An 18,279-nucleotide genomic window follows, 5' to 3' on the forward strand; every position below is an offset into this window, starting at 1 on the left:
GCCGCCGGGGCTACCGCGGCCGCCGAACTCCCAACCCTGCACCCGCAGGAGCCCCAACGCAACCCGCACCCGGTCAACGGAACCGCCGCCACGGCCTCAAAGCCGGCGCCGCTGACGTCAGGCTGACGTCAGATGTGACGCCACGGCGGGGCGGGAGCGGGGAGACGGCGCAGGAGGGCGTTTCCGGAGCACGCGCCGGGCGGGGGCCGCTGACGTCGGGCTCAGGTGAGTGCGCTCGCCTGCCCGCCCGCCCTCTTGCCCCGAGCGCGGCCCAGGTGGCGGCCCGCAGCTCCAGGTGGCGTCCTGCAGCGGTGAGAGGGCGAGCGGCGGCAGGCTGTCCGGGCGGCGCGGGGACCGGGGTTAGGGGAGCGGCGGGAGGGCGGCTCGGTTTTTGCACTCACGTGACGGGCGGGGAGGTTGGGGTGGGGGCTGCGAGCTGGGTGGGCCCAGGCCCCCGAGAGCGAGGCGAACTGTCCGGCCCCACCCCTGACTGGCCTGAGCGTCGCCGCGAAGGACCTTCCCTGGGGCCGGGACTGGGGCTGGGGCCGGGGCCGGACCCGCCGCGCCGCTTCCCGGGGCAGCCCGGTCCTCCGCCGTGGCCCGCACGACCGCCGGAGCTGACAGGAGTTGTCTCCTCCGTAGGGCTGCGTCGAGAGGGTGAGAGTTCGCGCTTTCCGAAGGAGCTGCGTCCGCCTCGGCCCCTCGAGGTCCCGCCGCACCCGAGAGGATGGAGAGCCTCCCCCGAGGCCGCAGCAGGGCCCGCGAACCCACACCGGTCGGCCCTCGTTAGCTGCTCGAAATTTGTGTTTTATCTGCCGCTTAGGCCTTGTCTCCCGAGCCAGTGGCTTCGTGGTTCCAAAGAAATGGAAGAAAAGGAGCGATGTGACCGATTCCATTCGGTCCTCCTGCCTTGAGGCCTGATTGGCATTTGCAGAGAGAAAATACAGCAAGAAAATCGTTGGGTTTTTTTGGAGGGGGTGGAAGAAGGAAAACAAGGTCTTTGATTTTACATGGTTTTTTAAAACTTCTGCACTTTGACAGTGGCGGCGAAATACACCAATCCAAAAGTTATCTTTCTGTTGAAAAGAGGGGGATTATTTTTCCTTTTGAGTCCAACCTTTTCTTCTCCCCGTGACAAAGCATAAATCATGGACACCAGAAAGTAAGGTGGACCTCAGGAATTCTCAAAAGACTGAGAAGCTTACATTCCTCCTCAGGAGGGAAGGGTGGGGTGTTTTTAGCCCTCTCTGGAACCTAAAAGGAAAAACATGAGTTGCGTGCCATGGAAAGGAGACAAGGTCAAATCTGAATCATTGGAGCTGCCCCAGGCAGCACCCCCACAAATCTACCATGAGAAACAGCGCAGGGAGCTCTGTGCTCTGCACGCCCTCAATAACGTCTTCCAGGACAGCAATGCCTTCACCCGGGAAACGCTACAAGAGATTTTCCAGAGGTAGGGACCTCCCCTTCTCGTTGGGGTCTTTATACTTATAGTTTTTGCTCTTTCTGAGTTTCTGTGCACGGGGCAACTTCTCTGCTGCATAAACCTTCAAACTAACACATCTTATTAGCTAGATGCTGTTAGCAGGTATAAGGGACACAGGAATGGGAAAGGGAATAATCAGGACCATTTACTGAGCACCTACAGTGGGCTAGGCACAGTGCTAAGAGCCTCAGTGGTGGTATCTCAAGTGATCCCCTCTACAGTCCATTGGAATGTGTAGTTATTACCATTTTGTGGACAGGGCTCAGAGAAGTTGAGTAATTTGCCCAAGATAACATAACAAGAAATGAAACCAAGCTTAAATCCAGGTTTGTTGCTGTGCTGTTGACCACTATGATATTAATGCCGCTCAAGTCCAGCCCTCAAGGAGTTTAAGAGTCTAGAAGGGGAACCAGATACGTACACACTCAGTCACCTGTCAACAGAGTTGAAATGTTGGGTTCCATAAGAAAGTTCATGCACAATACTCAGCTTCTCTGTGAAGCCGTGTGCCGGCCTTGGTGCTTTTTATATGGTGTTTTGTTTAGCTCTCTTAGTTGATTTACTGCCTCTATTTAACTGATAAAGAAAGAGAAGGAAAGGTCAGGTAATTTGTCCAAGCAGCTTTGAAGTAGCAAAGCTATAATTTGAAGCTGACTCTAGGTCCCCTCCCCTTTCTACTTCATTCCAGATGGCCTTTCTTATCCACTTTGCAAAGTGCTATCCGACAGGTTGATAGAAGTTCAGCTTTTTTCTCTCGGCTTTGATGTTTTAAAATTTTTCTCTCAAAGAGTTTGAGAAATGGTTCTGCAGTGTCTGGATGAACACAGCAGCATGACTGCAGTCCATAGCAACTTTGGCAGTGAGCCTGTCTCACTACTCTGGCTTCTAAAGAGTTATCCTGCTCAGTTCTCAGTGTGGAGAAAGCTCAGGAATTCTTCAAGTGGTGCATATTAGCAGTTACAGAAGATCCTTCTCTGACTCCATTCAGAGATGAAATTATGGCCCCAGGAGGGCCTGAATTACAATTGAGAGAAAGCTGTCTGGGGTGATGTTTGAAGCATAGGTATGGACCATTTACCCTGAAAGAACCATAGGCCCTTTCTTAAAAGAATGTTAATCTTGGTGTGCTGAGGAAGTTATAATGAGAGTAATTATTTTCCAAGGTCAATAATAGCCATAGTAATGCCTTAGCAGGGCAAATGTGTCCTTTGCATCATAGCCATTACCTGGCAAGTAGAATGAACTCTCTTCAGGAAACAGGGCCCTGGGAGATGAGATAATTTGTCTCAGATTGCTGGAGGCCAGTCCTTTAGACTGCTTCCTTTTGGCCAGCCATTAATACATCTTCTACTCCTGATTGAATATTTGCAAATTGTTTCCTAATCGAAGACTTGGGAGAAGGAAAAGACCCTGAGTGCTTGAATGTGCTTAGTACTTTGAACTCTGACAACCTTACAACCTTATCAGGAGTGATCCTAGGAAACCAGAATTCACCTTAAGCAATTTACCCAGTTTCACTCTTTAGTAAAAGTCAATTTCAAGATTCTGTGTGTCCATTCAGAAGTTTTTCACTTTGATAAATTTGGCCCAGGTCAACATGATGATAATCACTAACACAGATGAGTACTCACTCTGTGCAGAGCACTGTTCTGAGTGCTTTCCTTGTGTTAACTTGCTCCTGACACCCATCTTACGAGGTAGATCCTGTTACTTCTCATTTTTCCAGATGAGGGAACAGACCTATTAATCGCAGGATTTGGACCCAAGCTTTGTGAATGGAGGACCTGCTTTCCTAACTGCCCTGCTCCTTCCTGAATATTGGGAAGGGATGTCAGAGCAATTGTCAGTAGCTGCTCACTCTTGTAGAAAGTTGGGCCTGGGTCTGAAGATGTGGACTGTGATTATAACCTGTCTGTAGATAATAGCAGGACTCTCTCAGCTATGTTTTCCCCGATTGAAAGAATGCTAAATATTTGCTAAACTCACATAGAACCAAACTTCTATTCCTGGGCTTTTGAAGCTTCAGCAAGTTGTACTGCATTCTCCAGTTACCTATCAGCGTGATGTAAATGTCCATCTCAAAGTAATAGCAGATCAGCACGTAAAAGAATATTTGTACCCTACCACTCCAGAGGTGGCATTCTGTACAGAGTATTTACTGTGGGAAGATTCTGTGTGGATACACAGAAACAAAGAAGTGTGAAAGGGATCAGAGGAAAAAAACAACAACAACAACAAAGGGAGAAGAGGTGAGGGAGAGAGGATGGAATTTTTTAAGCAAACATTACCAGTTGCCTGCAGTGTGCCAGGCACCACTCGGCACTGTAAAGAAAGCAAGCTGAACAAGACTTAGCTACAGAGAAGTAATACAGCTCAGAACTGTACACTGACCCAGCTTGAGAATAGATTTAAGTGAATTAGAACTTTGGAATTTAGAGCAGTTTAAAGGGAAAAAGATAATCTGTTTGGATCTTAACAGAAGAGTAATGTTGACAGTAATGTTAACTAGATAATTTTAAATTCCCAAATCTAAAGTTCTGTGCTGTTTTGAAGATGTGGTTGATAAATGGTAGAAATGGGGAAAAGTTTTTAATTAATGCCATTTGTTGAGAGGAAGTTCATCCCTGCAGTTGAATTCTAGCCAGGTAGAAGAAATACAAAAGCAGGGTGGAGTTTCAGCGCAGTTGTGTGTATGAGATGACTCATGGTTGAAATGGGAATGAATAGGGATTTGGAAAGGACTAAGCTAATGACAGCAACACAGAAACAGGGGAGAGACAGCCAGATGTGACAGGCTCAGTCCAGGATTTGAAGATAGTGGTCATGGTTGTAATAGCAGAGAGGTTGTTGGTTTGGAAAGGATGAACAACTGAAGTGGAGAAAAGATCAAACTAAGGGATTATAGATACGGGTGAACACCCTCTTCCACAAAGAAGCCCTCCTGCGCCCCATTAAAAAGTCCCTGAGCGCACATTTAAAGGAAGGAGCCACATTTAAAGGTATGGTGTTTGTCAACTGAGAAAACGTGTTGTTGAGTATTAACCTCTAGAGATTTAAATTTTCTTATCCAAGGGCCAGGCCGACTCCTCCTCCTCATCGCCGTCACCTACAGAATCCTTCGGTGTGCCTGGCCTTGTAATCTGTGCTTTATGTATCTAAAAATTTAAAAACACATCAGGAGGTACTGATCCATATTTTCTAAGGTCACACCTCTTCAGAACTGATAAAAAGGAAAAAATTGAGAGAAAAGAAATCTTGATGAAATGTCTCCATATCTCTCTTTCATTGAAACCTGAAACATCACCTTAGACAAACACAGTGGTAACCACAAGAGAGGACCAGAGGCTTAACTGAGGACACAGACATCAGTGGAAAACTAGAGTAGAACCCATCTTCTCACTTGTGGATGACTTCACGTCTCATGGCTCTTACCTTTGCCTTGGTGACAAAAATGAGAGGCTAGTGTATAGTGCAGAATCTCTGTGGGAATAATTAAGACAGTCTTTAACAGGAGTTTGCCAAGGAATCTCAAGAAGACATTCCACTGAGACAAAGTAGATTTCCCATGGGATTCAGTGGGAGCAGGTGTTGACATATCCAGGAGACTGTTGAGTGTAGCTTAGGTTTAGAGGTGGATTCCTAGCTCTGCTACTCACTAGCTGTATATGACTGTACAAGCCATGCTGACCTCTGTACCTCAGCTTCCTTATTTACACTGTGGGGTTAATCTCAAGATTGTTGGAAGGATTATGTGATAAATCTCTTAACAGTAGCTAACACAGTGGGCACCTGATTATTAAAGTAAAAACAAGTACTGGTTTAATGGGCACAATGGATAGATCCCACTTCTTCAAAAAAATTTTTACCTGTTTTTTTTTTGGCTGCACCCAGCCTGTGGCAGCTTAGTTTCCCAACCAGGGATTGAACCCATGCCCCTGCACAGGAAGCACAGAGTCTGAACCACTGGACCACCAGGGAAGTCCCTGGATTCACTTATTCAAATAACCTCTCCTCTAGGATTGAGATGGAAACCATTCTTGGCCTTTCCTATATTCATTGGTTTGGCACACACATGGTTATTCAGTTGCTAGTGCCCAGCTATTAGAGATATAGTCACGCCTTCACTTTGGGAATTTATTTATGTAGCCACTCCTCCATTGGCTATTTCACTGGACAAGTGTGAAATAACCGAATTCTTCAGTGGTCCCATAAGATAGGACTAGTTCCACATTTACCGGTAAGCTAACAGGTGTGGAGATTAAATCTCAAAATTGATACTGATGCTGCTTGGATGTGAACTCAAATATGTGTGGTCCTCTAAATTGTCCTCTTTTTTCCTACTACATTGGAGTCAGGAAGGATTTCATGGAAGAGGTTGGGTGTTAGGTGGAACTTGAAGAAGCTTTAGGATTTAGCTTGGAACAAGGACTAGGATAAAGAAGAGAGGCCACATGGCCATGGTACCTGAAGTACACTAAGCCCAATGAAAGGGAAATAGCAGGTCAGGTGGGGCTGGGAGGGTTGGAGTTGGCCACGAGGCAACTGGTGCCATTGGCAGTTCTTATGAGTAATTGAAATGACGCTTTGGTGAATGATGTGGCAGGAACATGCAGGCTGAGTAGGTAGAAGGAGTGTTCGGAAGCACGGAGGTCAATTTGGGAACCTGTTTCAAAATATCCAGGTGTGAGATGAGGGGCCTCCAGTTAGGGGGAAAGAGTAGGAATAGACTAGGCAAGGGTTTGAATCTGAGACAGAAGATGTAGGACAAGGGGAAGCCCTTGGAAACTCTAGTTCTCGAAGATGCACTTCAAAAAACTGTGCAGTCAAGGATGTCTGGGAACTGAAACCTTTTATTACCGCCCTCCCAACCCACCACCAACCTCTGTCTCCTGGAGACTCAAGGTAAATATTAGCATTTTAGGGGTGTCAAGGAATCCTGCAGGAAACCTGTCTACTTGATTGATTCAGCTACTGTGTTGAGCACCTTCTGTGATCCTTTGGGAACACACTGAGGGGACAGCACCGCACTGAGGTTCCAGCCTGGGGGGTAGTCAGGTGGTAACAGGTGGAGGACTCGGCAGTTTCTCTGCGGGAATCTTCATGCATCTGCTGGCTGGAGACTTCACTGAAGGGATTGAGAAGCTATTGAAAAGTTGGTGAAGGAAAGCAACTTGATATATCTTGAGATAGGCTTTCTTCCATAGGCTTTCTCTTTTAATCCAAGTGCCCAAGAATGCACTGAGAGCCTTTATATCCTATCAAGCTACATTTTAGACCCAAGCCAAGGGACTTGGCTGGCCTTTCCTCTTATTAGCCCACAGGCAAGTCAGAAAACATGTCCAATAGTAACCTGTAATTAAATTAGAGCAGGTGGATGTAAGAGGAAATGACTGGGAGAAAGTAAAGGTTGGCTGGTCAGAAAAGCTCTCTAGGGCAGTAACACTTGAGACCCACATAATGAGGAGCAGACCAAGTGGAGATGTAGGGGAAGAGCATTTCAGACATCACAGACAGTGAGCGAGTGCAGAGGCCTGAAAGAGAGAAAGGGCTTGTGTGTCCAGGTGGTAGACAGGTCTTTGTGCTGGGAGGTAGTGATGAGGTCAGCAGAACCCTAAGGGTCTTACAGACCCGCCGATGTCATTTAGATTGTATTTAAGTGCTTTGGGAGCCTTGGAGGGTTTAAGCAGTGGCAAGAGTATTTTGGAAAAATACCAGTATGGTTGCTGTGTGTAGAGTCTAAGATCTCTCAAGTTTTTAGAGTTGACTGCAAGATCTGATTCTCTTCTGGAGATGGCAGTTAGCAACCTCCTAGATAGCTGCTCTCCACCTGTATTCCTGAGGAACTCACGAGGTGTGCTGCCCCTGCCTTTGCATAGGTCCTGGCCTGCGCAGCCTGCGAAAGCAAATTAATAAGATCAGAAATGCCTCCAGAACTGACCTTATCTGACTATGGAGGAGTGGCTAAAGATGGCTTAAAGCCAGCGGGTGAACCAGACTACAGTTGAGTTTTGTTTGTCTGGTGGCAAAAATATTTTTCAATTGGTGTATTTTCTTTCAAATTCCAGTATTTCACACACGTGTATATTTGGAATACCTTTAGGTGGTTCATACATTTCAGTTTAATGCTGTTTTTAATTGCTTTCCCTGTGGCCCCTGTTCATACATTGATGTTACCTGTGTGTAGGCCTTTGAGTATTTAATCATTAACAATTACCAAGTATGCAGGCCTTAAATAGGAAGCATTTAAATTGTAAAAAACAAAACTAATGACAGATATTATCCATGCAAATCAAAATATCAAATACTATTTTCTAATGTTAAAAAAAAGGCTGTAAAACAGGAAGATCAGCAAAGAAGATTTCAGAAAAGGGAAGTCTGGGGATTTCATAAATGAGAGATTTCTTTCTTTATATCCATTGAATTCACTATAGACGTACTTTCTAAATGGCAGGCAGATAGGCGCCACCACTGCTGAATTACCGTTTTGCATCCAAAGAAAGATAAATCCCTAGGACAGCAGGAGCCCATACTACAAAATAGTTTAGTAAAAGCTGGTTACATTAACTTGAGTGGACCGCAACAGGCTTCCAGGGGCAGTGGTGTAAAGTGTCTTCTGTCCCTGCCAGTGTGGGGCCAGGAGGGCTTGGGCTGTCCAGCCAATCTCAGCTTCCCTCCTGTCACATTTGCAGGTTATCTCCAAACACCATGGTGACCCCCCACAAGAAGAGCATGCTGGGAAATGGGAACTACGATGTGAACGTCATTATGGCAGCACTTCAGACCAAAGGCTATGAAGCTGTTTGGTGGGACAAGCGCAGGTAATCGAACCAGGCTTGATTTGAAGGGATCTGGCACTCAGCTGGAAAGGAAGCCAGTGGTGGGGTTACAGCCGGGGAATCCTGGGGAGTCGGCTGACACCGTGGAGCCTGACTCTGTTTCTGTTCTGCAGGGATGTCGGCGCCATTGCTCTCACAAACGTTATGGGCTTCATCATGAACCTGCCCTCCAGCCTGTGCTGGGGTCCCCTGAAGCTGCCACTCAAAAGGCAGCACTGGATCTGTGTTCGAGAGGTGGGAGGTGCCTACTACAACCTCGACTCCAAACTGAAGATGCCCGAATGGATTGGAGGCGAGAGCGAGCTCAGGTACTTGTGTGGCTGGTGTAGTGGCAAGTTGAACTTACCTTTGGGTATTTGACAAGGCAAGTCAAATTCCTAGCTCTGTGGATCCTCTCCCTGTTGTTACTTAGAATCATAGGGTCTTAGATTTAAAAGACCTGAATCTTCCATGGCCTCTGAGGATGTTAAGTCCCCTGGTAGAGAAGTGCCATTACCTTGGATGCTGGCTTTCTGGTTTGGTGGGACTGCCTTTGTAACATTCTCCAGCTTAGACAATTGTGACAGTATAGCTGCCAGTTCAGAGAAAGGAAGACAGACATTTGGGCCAGAGGGGGCTAAATTTTCTTAGGACCAAAGAAGAAACATTTTCTTTTTTTAACAATTAGAAGTCCTTTTAGAGTACTTGGGGCTCTCTTCCTCACAGAACTGGCTACTGTTGGCAGTAATACATGAGGATGAGCAAAAATTCAGATTGGAAATTTAACTGGGGATTGAGAGATAACCAAACGTGGACTGCTCCAAGAACAAGATGATTAGACTGTGATCAGGACTGCCAAGGGTATAAATAACAAGGTTACTGCCTGGCAGTGAACATGTGGCCCCAAGACTGGCATTTGCAATTTTACTAGCATTTCTTTCTTTTCTTTTGTTTTTTTATGCTTCAAAAGACAAAAGTCTTAACTTTTCTTGAGAACAAAGTTATATACAAATCATGTTCCCTAGAAATGATAGCTGAATAAAAAAGAACAAGTGGCTCCTGGGTCATTGTTTCAGGTTAGAGAAAGTGAAAGTGAAAAGTGAAAGTGAAGTCACTCAGTCATATCGGACTCTTTGCAACCCCATGGACTGTAGCCTACCAGGCTCTTCTGTCCATGGGATTTTCCAGGCAAGAGTACTGGAGTGGGTTGCCATTTCCTTCTCCATTTACTAGCATTTCATTTTCTCTTTCATCTATCCTTTTTTTCCTGTAGGAAATTTTTAAAACATCATTTGCGAGGAAAGAACTGTGAACTCCTGCTGGTGGTACCAGAAGAGGTGGAGGCCCATCAGAGTTGGAGGGCTGATGTGTGATGCAGTCCCGCCCAGCCTCCCCTCACCTCAGCCCCCTGAAATCCTCCGTGATGTGCTGTGGCCTCTACCGTGGGTCTGCCCTTGCCACTTCCCCAAACATCTCATCGGGTCTTTTTTCCCCTCCAATTTGACAGTGCAATAGGACAGACATGTGGACTGTTACAAGAACCAACCAGCGTTACTCGCTCCTGGAAAAAGAAAGTAGGAGCTCTCTGTGCTTAGGGCGAGCTGTGGAGACCTTGGTTTTATGTAAAAGAGAAAGAAAGGTGGGTCTTAGCTTCCTTTCCCCATTTCTATGAGGACTTGACAGAGGCTCTGCTGGAGTTCACTGCTGCTCTGTCTGACTCACCTGGAGATGCTGCCTCCCCTTCCCCTTTCCTGGCAACCAGTGAGTCTGAACACGAAGTCCAAAGCCCACGGGACTGGTTGGAAGGCCTCAGAACAGAAAGGCCTCTCAGGAAACCATCTCCTAACTGCAGCAGCTGTACAGCATGCTGTCTCCAACCCTCTATGCCACCCTGACCCCATTTTTAAGAGTGGTTTATGGCCATCCTTGAAGTTTTATAATGAAAAGTTCTCTAATATTCCATGCCGGGTGGTTGAATCCTGCAGTATTCTAACATGACAGGGTGAGCTAGATACCTGAGGATGTGGCCAAACCCAGACTAGGGACAGGCACGGACAGCCTGTCTGCCTCACTCCAGCATTGTCCCTGCCACTTCACTGCACTGGTTTAGGAGGTTTGGGGACACAAGACAGGCCAAAGGGCAGTTTTCCCAGCTGACCCACCCCGGTAAAATCAGAAAAAAATAAGACTGCCTTCACCATCAAATTCTACTAGTTTGAGACAGCGTTGGGCAAGGGAAGTATTGTGAAGCTAAGCCCTCAGAGATTTGGAGCAGCTCGAATTAGAAGCCCTAGGCTTGGAGTCATTCTGGTGACCAGAAGCAGAGCCCTCACGCTGGGTAGATACGTGCATCCTGCTTAGGACCTGGGTTTGTCATCTCTGGAGTTTCTTTTACCGATAACTGAGAACTGACCCACCCCTACCTCTTTAAATAGCTGTAGGCCACTTTTCTCCTGGTAACTTTGGAAAACAAGAGGAGGAGAAATAAGTGTTAGACTACACCGCCTGTCACCAAAGGGGCCATGGTTGTCTCAAGGCAAGGGGGCAGGCAGGGGTGGCCTGTCCAGCCCTTCACAGATCAATGGTCTTGGCAGGTCTGCGAGCTGCCCCACTGGCCAGGCTCCTCTCCAGCAGCAGAGCCAGCCTGGGGCTTGCATGTCCAGCCTGAGCAAGCTTAACGGGATGAAGCTGAGGCTTTCTCCCCACTGTGACTGGAGTGCATGTTTACACCAGCACTTTTTCTGCACATGTATCTTCAATCCCACAAGGCCATTTTTTTAACGCTGAGTAACAGAGGCCACCAAGCAGCTACTGCGTTTCACCCTCTCAGCAAGTGGCCGCAGTCTCTTCTGCACCATTTTCTACACCAGACCTGCTTGGCACCACAGGGAGCTCGTCACCCCTGCACAATGACATTCCAACCACCACCAGCCAGAAGTTACAGCAAACCTTGCTGACTGTCACAAGCAGGACCTTGGGTCCATTGGCACTGTCAGTGATGTAAGCCATTTCCTGGGAGGAGGAGAAAACTCCTCGCCACCAGTCTGCTTGGGCCTGTGCAGATGGCACTTCAAAGGAGTCCTCACGCACTTGGAGTCCATAAGCCAATGGGATATGCAAAGACGCTTAACCATTTCAGGGCTGGTTCCTCTGTTCATATCCAATTCTGGTGCTTAGGAACAGGGACCTATGCTGATGCCCGAGGGCAGAAAGCCCCACTTCCTTTAAGGAAGTGGGCAGGCCTGACCCTGACACCCAGTCAGGGGCAACCCTAGGCTTTTTGTTTTTCTCTTGCTTTTCCTTTTTGTTGGCCTTGTGCTGGGTTTGTTTACAAAAGATGTATTTTGTTTAACCAAATATTAAAAATGGAAACTCCGTACATAAATTTCATCTGTCTGAATTCTGTAACCATGTACAGTTTAAAAAGTGAACTTTAGTTTTAGAAGGCATTCACAACTGCTCTAAGTCAGCTTTTAGAGACATACTGTGTTTTGGTCAAACCTCTCACTTCAAAAATCCAGATGAGTCACCAAGTACGACTTGACTCAGAAGTCTAAGACATTTCTCAATTTAACTTCTAAAAACTAGGCTCCACAACATGAAGAACCCTAACCTTCATCTAAGTACAAGTTTTCCTTACTGATGATATATTTTCCCCTGATTAACAAGTAGATCAGTATTTCAGGAGGGCCTGGGAGGCCCCAACCTCAAGTACATTGCAGGATTCTGAGTAGGGCTGTCTAGATTTGAATTCAGATCAGGCATTTCTGTTCAGCCTGGAGCAGATCATTTAACCTTTCTGGGACTGTCGTCTTCTGTAAAATGAGAATACTACCACCTCCCCATGTGTACAATACGGTTCCAGCAACCCACATGAAAGGCTTAGTATTGTTACTAGCACAATGCCAATAAAAATGTATGTTAAGTGGAGAAACTACAGAGTTCAAAGATAGGGCTACAACTGGATTCACCATCAAGAGCTCATCAGCAATTACAGTTGATCCTCAAACAGCACAGGTTTGAACTATAAGGGTCTGCTCTATACATGAAATTTTTTCAATGAATACAACAGTACCACGACCTGGACTGAAGACACACAGAGGGCCACTGATAAAAGAAATGCACAGACTTGATTGCATGATGGGTTAGTCCTCCCAACCCTTTTATTTTTCAAGGGTCAACTGTATTTTTAAAAAAACAAACCCAAGATGTTCTACTTGCAACCTTCCTACTCCCAGACTAGAAATCAATACTGTCACTCTTTACAAGTCCTTTATAATTTTTTTTTGGGTGGGGGCGGGGCGGGGGTTGGGATTTGCTGCATGGCCAAGTGGACTCTTAGTTCCCTGACCAGGGATCAAACCTGTACCCCCTGCAGTGGAAGTGCAGAGTCTTAACTACTGAACCACTAGAGAACCACTAGACAATCTGCCTCTCAATGCAGTTTTTGATCCCTGGGTCAGGAAGATCTTGGCAACCCCCTCCAGAATTCTTGCCCGGGAAATCCCATGGACAGAGGAGCCTGGCAGGCTACAGTGCATGGGGTCCCAAAGAGTCAGACACTACTTAATGACTGAAACAACGTCACTGTAGACTGTGTAAGTACATAAACCCAATCCTCTGTTGGCGGACCTGAAAGTGACTGCTGGAACTCGGAGAGGTTCTTGGACAAAGAGGAATTTTCCACCTTTTTGGCCTTAAGGGGTCAATCGGTATTAAATGGTGCTGCTGGCTTAGGTGAGAGAAGACGTCTTTGCCCTTCTAAAACGGTCTAAGTCATTTCCAGGTATGTATGACAAGCACTTGGAAGACTTTTTTTTGTTGGAATCATCTTTTTTTAATATTTAAATACAAAAAGTGAGCACTGACTTTTTTTTTTCCTTTTTAGACACATACACACACAAGGCTAACAGCCGAAATATTGGAGGAAATGAGCTCCTGCTCTGTCCTCCAGTCCCCATCTTGTGGCTGAAGCTGCCAGCCCTCCCTCCATCCTTTCAGAAATTCACAGTGGCTGCTTTGCAGCAGAGCTGTAATTAATGCATTTTGTATTTTATCTTGTGTGCATACCCTTCCCCAGCATCTCCATTCTATTGTTAATGGTCAGGGGCACGTCCTTCTCCACAGCATCAGTCTCCCACCCCAGCAATGGAATAGTGAGATCTTCCACCAGGAGTAATTTAGTGAGGGGGGTGGGGTGGCCAGAGCTGGAGTAACCGTCTGCGTTGCTGCACTCTGGTATCAGCATGAGGAGAGAAGAAATAGGACAGTGGAGGGCACAGCTGCAAGTGAGGAGTCTCTCCATGAGCCAATGTGGGGAGAATTCCCGCCACCAGGTTTATAGAGCATATGTGCCAAAGTTTAAAAAAAAAAAAAAAAAAAAAAATCCAATAATCAGCAGTTCAAACACTATTGAATTTTCAAACTTCTTCCACCAAGACAGGTCAAATATAGCAGTAGCAATCTAGATTTTTCCAGGAAGTGAAGGTAGAGCCCCGGGCATTCCTCCTGACAGCCCTGTATTAGGCCCTAGAAGTATCTGGAAAAGAAAAGGACGGGTGTAAGGCATTGTACAGACCCAAGGGTCTCATTTTCATCACACCTGTCTGGGCAGACAAAGTCTATGAAAACAATGTTGCGAAAACAATGCTCAGGTAGCTAAAGGGCTTGGGCCAGATCCCAATCCTGCAAGACACATTAACTGCCCTACCTCGGCGCTGGAGGAATAAACAAACTTGTGTCGCCACTGCTGGCAAAACGCCCAGGGTCTGGGCTCACCTGCCGTTGCTGCAGCTGCTGCTGTTGCTCCATCTGCAACTTCTCAGTTTCAAAGACGACCGGAAGAACCAGGATCATGAAGGAAGTGGTTCCAATCCACAAGGCTGCCCTGGAAAACCTGCACAGGGAGCATGAGCATGACGGCGAGACAAAGAGAGACAGCTTCCCCAAGAACGAACTAGTAACCAAACCTCTCACCTTGCACACACCGATGTTTCTGATAAACGTGTTCTACCCAACCCTGCACCGCACTCCTGCCAGAAACAGGAGGAGCAGTTCTGGGGGGCTGTATATTTAATAAGAGTCTGAACTGAGTTCTCACAATGCTGCTTTTATTACACATTATCTCACATAATCTGATCCTCACAAAGACCCCCACGCGATAACAATCCTCACTTCACAGAGAAAAAATCGAGACCAAGAAAGGTTAGGGTGGCACCAATCCAAGGTCAGTGATCCAGGTGGCCTCCAACCCAGGTCTGCTGCTTCCAAAGCCCGTGTTCATTCAGGGCACCTCGGTCACGCCAGGCACATCCCAATATCTTGGCCCTTGTCCCTTACCTGTACATTTTTTGAGCCACGAAGAGGGAAAGATCAAAAGTGGCTCCAGCCGCGGACCGGACCCTCTCCGGGAACATCTCCGTCAGACCCCACAGTCTCTCCGATAGGGTTTCATCTAGCTGTGGTGGAGGAGGCGTGGATATGGGCCGAAGCTGCGGCAACCCCCCGCCCCGACGCCGGGACACCCCGGCCCCAGCAGGGCATCACCCCGCCTCCCGGAGACGCCTCCGCTGGGACCTCTCCAGGCTCCGCGAAGCGCCTTCGTCCAGATTCCGCACCACGCGGACTCCACACCCCCACTCCCTGCCCACACTTTCCAGCCCCTCCCTGCCCTGCGGTTCTCAGTACCTCCTCGTCGTCGTCTTCCTCCAGCTCTTCCTCAGGCTTCTCGGCATCGCCTTTCGGAAGCAATTCGTCCGGGGATAGGGGCGCCCCAGGGCCGGCGGCGGCGGCAGCCATGGCTGTGGGGGACACCGGAAGCGGAAAAGAAGAGGCGAGTGCAGCGACGGCGGCGGATAGAGCCGCTCTTCCGGGAGCCGGGTCTTGGCCGAGTGGGGAAGAGCGCCGCCCTCTGGCGGATCGACTTCACCGGCCTTCAAAAGGCAGAAGGGAACGTGACACACCTGGAAAATATGTTAGGGCAGAGTCCGGTGTGCCCGCGGTAATTCTGTTCAGTGGACTTAGGGTGAGCCTGGAAATCTGCATTTTATTAATAACAAGCCTCCCAGATATCACACTTAAGCCAACACTAATCCAATTTCATTTAAAATTAGAGAGCTGGAGATTTATTGGTCTTCTGGGAAAACGTGAAGTTAAGTCTCAGTGTATTAACATAAAGGCGAGTTAACACTCAAGTACCAGACATCGTTTGTGTGTGCGAAGGCGGGTGTGTGTGGTTGCTCATTTAATCCTCACATCAACCCACTGAGGTGCTATTACCCCCATTTTATTTATTTATTTTTATTACCCCCATTTTAGAAATGAGACTGAGGCACAGCACAGGGTTCAGGGTTGCTGCAAGTATTCTTGAAGGATGGATTTCTAGAAGTGGGTTTCCTGGACAAAAAGTTGTTCACTCACTCAGTCGTGTCTGACTCTGAGACCCCATGGACTGCAGCACTCCAGGCGTCCCTGTCCATCACCAACTCCTGGAGCTTGCTCAAACTCATGTCCATCGAGTTGGTGATGCTCTCATCTCATCCTCTGTCATCTCCTCACCATCTCATCCTCTGTCGTCCCCTTCTCCTCCCACCTTGAATCTTTCCCAGCATTAGGGTCTTTTCCAGTGAGTCAATTCTTCGCATCAGGTGGCCAAAGTATTGGAGCTTTAGCTTCAGTCCTTCCAATGAATATCCAGAGTTGATTTCTTTTAGGATGGACTGGTTGGATCTCCTTGCAGTCCAAGGGACTCTCAAGAATCTTCTCCAACACCACAGTTCAAAAGCATCAATTCTTCAGCGCTCAGCCTTTTTTATCATCCAGCTCTCACATCCATACATGTCTACTGGAAAAATCAAAAAACCTAAGATCATGGCATCTGGCCAAAAAGTGTGAACATTTAAAATTTTGCTAGGTATCAGGTCATTGCCCTCAGAATTAGAGTATCATATACTTTCACAATAGTAAATGGAAGTGTCCTTTTCTCCACATTCTCCTACAATGGATGAAAATGCTTATTTTTATAATGTGCCCAACAAGTTATTAACATGAGGGTAATTTGATATACCTCTTTAGCCAACTGACTGTGGAACCATAGACTCTCAGGACTGGACAGTCCCAATCCTTATCTGATACTTGACTTTGTCTTGTTCTTTCATATTGCAGGGGGGGGGGGGGAGGGACGGGGACTCAAGAGATATACCTAACCTTTGAGTTATGCAGGAATTAAGGTCCCCATGCAGGAGGAGGATTGTAACCTCAGGCTGAACACAAGATTCCTGGAGAATCACCCTGTTAACTCACCACCAACCAATCAGGAGAAAGTCTGCACATGGTGGAAGATAAGGAAGACTCTGACCCCCTCCCCAAATGATTCTCCCTTTAAAAACTCTTATGGTCAGCAGAATTTCAGTTGGCTTTTGGACATGAGCCTGGCTTCTCCCCAAGTTGCTGGCCTCCTGAAGAAAGCCACCTTTCCTTTCCAACCAAGACTTGTCTCTGAGTATTGGTTTTTAAGCAGTGTGCAGCTGAACCCGGTACTTCCCCGGTGGCTCAGTGGTAAAGAATCCACCTGTAATGCAGGAGACTGAGGTTCGATGCCTGGGTCAGGAAGATTCCCCTGGAGGAGGGCATAGCAACCCACTCCAGTATTCCTGCCTGGAGAATCCCATGGACAGAGGAGCCTGGCGGGCTACAGTCCACAGAGTCGCAAAGAGTCAGACCTGACTGAAGCAACTGAGCAGGCAGGCAGCTGAATCTGAGTTCAGTAACAGGCTAGCTCTACAGAAATGAAAGGTCAGCTTAATAGCCCAATGCCAATGGCATCTGGGGCTTCCCAGGTGGCACTGGTGGTAAAGAACCCACCTGCCAATGCAGGTTAGGCATAAGAGACACCAGTTTGATCTCTGGGTGAGAAAGATCCCCTAGAGGAGGGAATGGCAACCCACTCCAGTACTCTTGCCTGGAGAATCCCATGGACAGAGGAGACTGGCGGGATACAGTCCATAGGGTCGCACAGAGTCGGAAACCACTGAAGTGACTTAGCAATGGCATCTGATTTCTTTTACAGATACTTTAAAAAAAATGCTAGAAGACCAACACTCTTGAAGAGTTGAGAAGGCCATCTTGTATGGAAACTACAGATGTTGTCTCTGATGAAATAAAATTCATACTATAGAAAGATAAGAAAAATTTAAACATAAAATCTTCCTTTGCCTGTTCGGGCCTCCTCCCTCCCCTTTAGCATGTATTGTGACTCTTTTAACCAGACCTCCTTGTTGTTGTTGCCCAGTTGCTAAGTCATATCTGACTCTGCGTGTCTGACCCCATGGGCTGCAGCACACTAGGCTTCTCTGTCCTCCACTATCTCCCAGGGTTTGCTCAAATTCACATCGATTGAGTCGGTGATGCCATCCAACCATCTCATCCTCTGTTGTCCCCTTCTTCTCCTACCCTCAATCTTTCCCAGCATCAGGGTCTTTTCCAAAGAGTTGGCCCATCGAGTCAGGTGGGCAAATATTGGAGCTTCAGCTGCAGCATCAGTCCTTGCAATGAATATTCAGGGTTGATTTCCTTTAGGACTGACTGGTGTGGGAGACCTCCTTGGGAGACAGATAGACTGCCTGGGGACCTCCTAGATATTCCTTCTTAATCTCAAGGGTCACAACTCTTTAGAAGATAGCCTTCCTTTTTAAAAAAAAAAAAAGTTTTTGTTTTATTTTTGGCCTTGAGCCACGTGGGATCTTAGTTCCCAGACCAGGGGTCGAACCTGTGCCCTCTGCAGTGGAAGAGCAAAGATCTAACCACTGGACCCCCATGGAAGTCCAGATAACCTTCCTTCTTAATCTTGTAAAATGCCATGATGATCCATTGATCTGGATTGTATAAACTGTTGATTGTGTAAACTGGGCCTTACAGGACTTCCCTAGTGGTCCAGCAGATACGACTCTATGCTCCCAATGCAGGAAGCCAAGGTTTGAT

At 47.2% G+C, this 18,279-nt stretch overlaps 2 protein-coding genes across 3 annotated transcripts; one reads left to right on the forward strand and one right to left on the reverse strand.

The window, feature by feature from the left end:
* The first annotated feature begins 103 nt into the window (after nucleotides 1–103).
* Nucleotides 104–10,261, forward strand: JOSD1 (Josephin domain containing 1). Of its 2 annotated transcripts, none has more exons than XM_061124544.1 (5): nucleotides 104–225; nucleotides 643–1,453; nucleotides 8,176–8,304; nucleotides 8,436–8,630; nucleotides 9,575–10,261. In XM_061124544.1, the coding sequence occupies exons 2-5, from the start codon at nucleotides 1,269–1,271 to the stop codon at nucleotides 9,672–9,674; spliced, it is 609 nt and encodes a 202-aa protein (XP_060980527.1). In that variant the 5' UTR covers nucleotides 104–225; nucleotides 643–1,268; the 3' UTR covers nucleotides 9,675–10,261. The 2 variants fall into 2 exon arrangements, with proteins under 2 accessions (XP_060980527.1, XP_060980526.1); XM_061124543.1 differs by having other exon boundaries at nucleotides 188–311.
* A 2,173-nt stretch (nucleotides 10,262–12,434) lies between these two features.
* TOMM22 (translocase of outer mitochondrial membrane 22) lies at nucleotides 12,435–15,147 on the reverse strand. Its single transcript, XM_061124545.1, has 4 exons — nucleotides 14,989–15,147; nucleotides 14,641–14,759; nucleotides 14,080–14,197; nucleotides 12,435–13,840 (listed from the first exon to the last, which is right to left on the reverse strand). Exons 1-4 carry the CDS (start codon nucleotides 15,097–15,099, stop codon nucleotides 13,766–13,768), a joined length of 423 nt encoding a protein of 140 aa, XP_060980528.1. The 5' UTR covers nucleotides 15,100–15,147; the 3' UTR covers nucleotides 12,435–13,765.
* Between the last annotated feature and the right edge of the window lie 3,132 nt (nucleotides 15,148–18,279).

The sequence above is a fragment of the Dama dama genome, chromosome 22 (genome assembly GCF_033118175.1).
Source record: "Dama dama isolate Ldn47 chromosome 22, ASM3311817v1, whole genome shotgun sequence".
Classification (NCBI taxonomy): domain Eukaryota; kingdom Metazoa; phylum Chordata; class Mammalia; order Artiodactyla; family Cervidae; genus Dama; species Dama dama.